Below are 7152 nucleotides of genomic sequence, written 5' to 3'. Positions count from 1 at the left end.
GTGAGTAAGCATTTATGTGTGCCATTGTTTAAATTAGATTATTTACAAGATGGCGGACAATAATATCATATCCATTATAACATGCAATTATTATCATACGGGGGAAATTATGAACTTGTGGAAATATGGTAAGATGAAAATATTTTATTGATATGAAAGATTTATGAAGCTATTTTTCCAATACTAAACTATATCACTTGATTTAATATAAAAATATAACTACATGCAGTGTTTTTAAAAATGTAAACAAATAAAATTCGCTTATTTTTCTTTTAAGCTTAGAAATGCAAGCATTAAGATAAAACACAAATTATGCATATTCAAAGCTCATATGCTCATACTATATCTATATGAACATGAAACCCTGAATATGTGTTTAGTAGTCAACATTTCGTTGTTGACATGAATATCAATCATGTGGTCATTTTTATAAATTTCCTGTTTACAAAACTTTGATTTTTTTGGAAAACTAAGAATTTTCTTATTCCAGGCATAGAATACCTTAGCCGTATTTGGCACAACATTTTGGAATTTGGATCCTCAATGCTCTTCAACTTTGTACTTGTTTAACTTTATAAATATTTCGATTTGAGCGTCACTGACTAGTTGTATGTAAACGAAACGCGCGTCTGGCGTACTAAATTATAATCCTGGTACCTATTAGTAAAGAATGTAAAATAATTGGAATATATTTTGACACGATTCTTGCTTCATATTGAACCAGAATGTTTGTCTCAAATATGTAATCTGTTTTAAGTGTGTCATTGGATAGCAATCAATTTCACATGAGATCCCTCCCCCATAAAAAAACAAAAACAAACAATATCCCTAAAATGCGGTCTTTGTGTTAAAAGACATATTTTTATATCTTTATAAAGTAGTCATAGCAATAATAAAAGAGCCCCAAATATTTATTTTTAATCAACTTTAAAAAACCATTGAGATTCAAACCAACCGACCACTTTTTTTCTAAGGGTCTATATGTGATTAAAAGAATAATGGTTATGGTCAAACAGTACAGATTAAAAGCAAACACAGATTGAATAATAGGGAATATGGCGAAAAGCTAATTAACAATACCAGGATATTGATAAATGAAGACTTGAGAATATTGGGCAAAATGATTATAGAACAAATATATAAGAAAGAACTAAAAAAAAAATAATTAAAAAATTAAAGAAATGAGAGATCCGACCAGGACCCAAACATATCCACTATCCTACAGATTTTGAAAAGATGACTAAGAGGATGAGACGCATTTCCTTAAAATAATATAAAAGACATTAAAAAATTGAAAACAATACGTTTAATAATTTCATGCGTCTGAAGCTCTTTTCACATAAAATAAATCAAGATACTTGATCTTATTTGGTTAAATATTCGTTATTATTTAGATAAATATTACGTTTATATACACAATTAGTCAGATCAAATGATTTAAAAGAGCTATGTAAATAAGGTCAATGCATTTCTGAAACAAACACATTAAGATCACACATTTGATATATCACTTGTTTCACAACTCATTTAGCTTCTTGTGTTAGATACCTTTACTTGATTCGGCTCTGTTATTTAAAGAGAGGTACAATTTTTTATAATTTAATTTTGGATATTACGTGTCTTCTGATTGGATGACGTTGTTTTGTTTATCAGCTCATAGAAATCATTTCGTCATGTGACCTCGACGTCGTCACCGTTTTTTCAAGATTTACTCCAGTAAATGACTGTAACATTTTTTCTGTCTATTTCATATAACATAAAAAATGATGTGCACAATTGAAAATAACCTGCTATGCGTGTTATTCAGTGTATATCACATTTTTGATGTTATTTCTAGAAATATTACAGTCATTTATTGTATAATGTTTTCTTTTCAACAGATACACACACCAAGTGCATACCAATCGTTATGACAAGGAAATGGACTTGATAGAAACGTTGCCATGGGTAATGCTGTTGACATTTTGTACCATAAGAAAATTGAAGAGCGAAAAAAACAGACGGAGAAGGAACGACAAATCTATCAAGCGTGTATAGCCTGGAATATACGACAAGAGGAACTACATAAAAGAGAAATTGCTGAAAGAAAAGAAAAAGCTTGGAAAGAGCAAGAGAAGGAGAGGATGAAAAAAGATGAAGGAATGATGGAAATGTTTGTTCAAAATATCGAAAAAGAGAAAATATCAAACAAGAAAAAAATGAAGTTAAGAGAACGAAAAATTGAGGAAAGGAAAAGACTGAGTTCTTCTCTTTCTAATAGGAGCACTAGACATATGGAAGAACACATTAAAAAGGAATCAATGATAATTGCCAAAAACATAGAGAGTATCGAAAAAAGAGCGGAAAAGTCCAGAGAGGAGACGAGAACGCGAATTAAAACAATAGAAAAGAAACACGCGGAGGACCGGAAGTTGTTTATGCACAGAGTAACAACCGCTGAACAGGAAAGAAATAAAGATATTGTAAAAGCTGAACGCAGAATATCATACATTGAGAAAAAGATTGTACAGGAGCGTATGATTTGGCAGCACAAACTTATGGCTGCGAGACGAATTGAAAGTGGGACGAAATTATCTAGTAGAAAACTTTGGGAAATTGGACGAAAGACAGTTGAGAAGAAAAAACAGTCGCTTGAAAAGTCAAATGAAGGCGAGAGCAATAACGTTTATAAATCTCAAAGAAAGTTTGAGGTAGACTGGGAAAACAAGACATATCCAAGTGGAAAAGATAAATTGCATAAAAACATGACCAAAAAGGCAATTAATAATATCGCTGTAAAGGCGACATTATCAACTGTAAACGAAGAAGATCCTATTTTACTAGACGTAGGCAAAAAGAAAATTACACCTAGAATAAGCACAAAACAACGTATTTCTAAAACCGTAGTAAAACAGGATATAGTGCGACGTTCCACCTCAGAACGTTTTCAACGTTTTTATGTTCCTCAAAAGCATAGTTATGCTGTTAAACACACTACTCTAAAAACGTTTAGAAAAACATATACGGATGTCAGTACAAATTATCCTCTGAACAAAGCCGAAAGCCTAACAAACGGTGCGGAGTTAAGTACAACACAACAAGATAAAGTAAATCCAAAAAAGAAAATAAGTAATAATGATAATGTTCGTAGAGATAACAGACGAAACAATCCTTTAGATCCAAACATTTCCAATAAGCAAACAAAGAATCCCGATGTAGAACTTAAACAGAAATCACAAGCTACAAGACCGAAGGATATTGCAGACAAACCAACAAAAATAAACGAAAAACCAATTCAAAAATACAACCATGCCGCCCGCACAGGCAGTTTAGATCGTAAGGACACATCAAAACCTGGACAAATCAAACCAAATCTAACTCAAATACCTACTGATAATTTCAGCTCAATTAAAGAAAAGAAACAAATAATCACATTGTCTGATCCGTTGATTCCAAAAAGTCTTGAACTCGGACAACCGGAAGTTGAGGAAATTATGGGAATCCAGCCCCTAGCAATGGCGAAAGATAATATAACAAATAAAAAGGTCCATTTCGAAAACAAGTCTCCAGAGAGCAAGAAACCAACAATGAAAGACATAGAACCAAAGAGTGAAACAAACAACGAGGAGCCTGTAAATGCAAAATTTGACAATCAATATTCAAAACTGACGGAAGGTCAAATTTCAAAGAATAATGATAAGAAAGAACGTTACGAGTTTCTATTTTCTACAATTCAAAAGCCTAAAAGGATAGGAGACGATGAAAGCAAGAGTAAAACCAAGGAGAAAACAGATGAAAAGTCAACAAAACATTCTGTACCGAACCGCACAACTACTAAACAGGCACTTCTTGTAGACAACACTCGAGTAAAACCACCAGAGATGGGGACAGGGGCAGTCAATTCAAAAGTGTCACTAAAAACTAAAATAAAAGAACTCGAAAATAATACTCAAACAAAACATCGCTTTGGTAAATCGACTGAAGTAGAAGAAGGTTTTCGAAATCCTAAAACACAAGAGGCTCCAAAAACAACCACTGTAGAACAAATAACGGGAGTTACGTTGCAAAAAAATGAAACCGAGAATGTAAAGCTTTCCACCAATGAAGACAGTCGCGAAAGGAGACAAAAACTAACTGTTCCAATAAAACCAAGGACAAATCTCTCTGTGAATAGATATTCCAGTATGTTTCTAGTTGATCAGAGAATATCAGAGGTACAACGAAGGATCGATAAAATGATGAAAACTAGCAGTACAGACATATCAGTAGCATAATCTTCTCAAGTATTTTCAATCTCGTTGTAGTTTTTACTTTTTTTATACCTTTTATTTTTCTAACGTTCAGCTAGATTAATTTTGATTTTTTTGGTGTTTTAAACGCAACTTGTAAGCACCGCATTAAAATTATTTTGTGGCGGCTAGTTTTTATTAATGGATGAAGCTAGAGTGCCCTGAGAAAACTACCGACCTTCGATAGAAAAACTGACAATCCCTAGTCAATTGAGATTAGAGTCGAATGCACCCGCATGGGCGGGGTTAGAACTTACAACCCAAATGTTGACTGGTTTGTGATTACAGTAGTAATTACTTAGACAACCCGGCCACCGATGGCCCTCGTTAAGCTCCTAGAGGAATAGTGGGTAGTACATTGTTATAATATATAAAGTTATAGTTTAAAAAATAATTTGTATTCTACAAAGTGTCAAAGGAATACCTTTTTTCCTTCTTAATAAATTCATTAAAATACTCTATGTATCATTATGTTCCCCATATTAATGATATAGCTGTATTAAAACTTAGATTTTAATTCCATCTAATCACGTTGATTATCACCTATTTTGGATGCACAAAATTCAGAAAGACATCATCCCTGTCTCGCAATGAGTATGTAACATTGCTGGTGGACTGCTTTCCCGACACTTAGTTTCCAACGTTCTCAGACAAAGTTGACCTTGTTGGGTAGACTTGGTTACTCATTTTCTGTACTTATCTGTAAAAAACCTTCAAAAATTCTTCATCAAACATTAAGCTAATTGTTTTTGTGATGAAGTTCTTCAAGTAATTAGACATTTAAGAATTTCAATTTTGTGGATTCGAGTTAATTTATTTAAATGGTCAACATTTAAAAATTACAGATACTGTAGAGTTTTGATGAAATTTTTTTACGTATTTCGAAAGAAAAATAAGGAATAAGCCATTGTTACAGTTATCTAGAAAAATAAGAAACACTAGTGTAAAAGCTTGTTGATGAGTTTTTTGTTAGGGTTTGTATTAAAACAGGTTCTTGAGAAATTGGCATTTTACCTTTGAATATCTAATAATGCATAAAATGAACCAATATTCTGAAATAAGGTCTTAAAAACTCCAATTAATGAGTAAAACAGTTACCACCAATCTGAATATCAATAGAGCACGTACATGTACACAAACTAGAGCAATTACAGGACTTTAAGGTTTTTAAATTGTAAAAAAATGTAAATATAGAGAGGTGCCATTTTCTTAGTTTAGTTTAAACATATTTATTTATAGTGGATTGGGAAACAAGTTATGCGACTTATATTAATCCCTTTCCACTTTGCGTGTGCGAGTGCTGCCTTGTAGCGGCATTAGCCTACTCCTTTTCGAAATCTACAAGGGTTTCTTTAACGTGCAAGATATATGGCTCTCTCACTGGCCAGCCATTTATCGTCCCCTTCCGATGGACTATCATCGTTTCCTCAAGACCATACTCGCAGATGGTGTCAAGGGAGAGCCGAAACGGGAATCGAACCAGGAACTTTTGTGTTAGTAGTCCGATGCACTAACCACTACACCACGACTCTGCCATTTTCTTGAAACATTACAGGGTACCAATATTAACGGTGCTCATTGCCAAAATTCATTACTTTAAAATCCCAAACCTTGTTTAAACGAAGAACACTTTAGTCAAATTTGGTAATGAAATTCGAGCTATGCATGGTAAAGATAACTCCTAAATATATTTTTTTTTTTGTTAAAAGATTTTATGTCCAACAAAATTGATATTTCATAAAGTCTACTACGAGGACAAACAGTCTATCAGCATTGGTATCGACCAAGTAGTTTTAATATCATTAATGGTATCAATGTCATCTCTTCAGATGTACATTTTGACAATTATGTCGTAAAAAATCTTTTAAAACGCACAACCATAATACACACGTTGTGGGTTGATTGAACCTATCACACAGATGAAAATATAGCCAAATATGAAAATGGCAATAATGTGTTTTAGTCAATATGCTGACGTTGTTGGTTTTTGTTTGTGTATATACTTTGGATTCGAATTATTATTTGTTGGATACCAATTTACGTGGGTTTCGTGGGTACAGGTGAACGACGAATTCAAATGTTCAACGAATATCATATTTTCAATAGGCTTTGTATACAGAGAGTGGCGAAACCACGAGTTCAAATATCTACGAATGTGTAAGTTTTTAGTAATTCACGAAAATTGATACCCACGAAAATAAATGAATCCACAGTATGTCAGATCTTTCGTACTTTATGGCGAATGTATGTACTGCATTTTAAAAGCATTGGACGATAAACTATTGGGGATAATTGTGATAAGTTAACTACAGAAATTAAAAAAAAAACTCGTTTAGCAGAAAAAAAGATCAATAATAAAAATACCGAATATTAGGAAAATTTAAATAGAAAAGTCTCTAATATGATGACACAATCAAAGGCTCAAACATATCAAACGAAAAGATATCAACTGTCATATTCCTGGCGTGGTACAGGCATTTTCTTAAGTAGAAAATGGTGAATAAAATATAGGTGTAAAGCTAGCTAAATCTCTCACTGTCATGACAGTCGCATAATATTCCATAATATTGACAACAATGTGTTAACAAAACAAACAAACATAATATCAGGAATAATAAATCTATCTTTATGTGGACTAGTGGCGTGGATTTAGGATATGTCTTTATTGTTAAAACGTGCACTTGGTATAAGATATATGAAAAAAAATAATAATTTCAATCATTAATGGCAGTGTAAATCAGAAATGCTAATTCGCTTCCAGCATCAGGTTTTGTTTAATTTTGTCAAAATCAGATTAGAAACATCGTTGTTCATTTGCTAGTGAATAATTCGACCTCGATCATGCATTTTGTTTAGGCATTCATATAGCACCAATAGAGTTATA

General features: G+C 32.6%; 1 protein-coding gene across 1 annotated transcript; it reads left to right on the top strand.

Annotated features, from left to right (window-relative positions):
• The first annotated feature begins 1890 nt into the window (after nt 1-1890).
• On the top strand, nt 1891-4253 carry LOC134717684 (histone-lysine N-methyltransferase, H3 lysine-79 specific-like). Its single transcript, XM_063580181.1, has one exon. The coding sequence runs from the start codon at nt 1944-1946 to the stop codon at nt 4251-4253; it is 2310 nt and encodes a 769-aa protein (XP_063436251.1). The 5' UTR covers nt 1891-1943.
• The last annotated feature ends 2899 nt before the right edge of the window (nt 4254-7152 follow it).

This window comes from Mytilus trossulus, chromosome 5, assembly GCF_036588685.1.
Source record: "Mytilus trossulus isolate FHL-02 chromosome 5, PNRI_Mtr1.1.1.hap1, whole genome shotgun sequence".
NCBI lineage: Eukaryota > Metazoa > Mollusca > Bivalvia > Mytilida > Mytilidae > Mytilus > Mytilus trossulus.
Note: the sequence above shows the minus strand (reverse complement) of the source record. Positions and strands in the feature narration are given on the sequence as shown.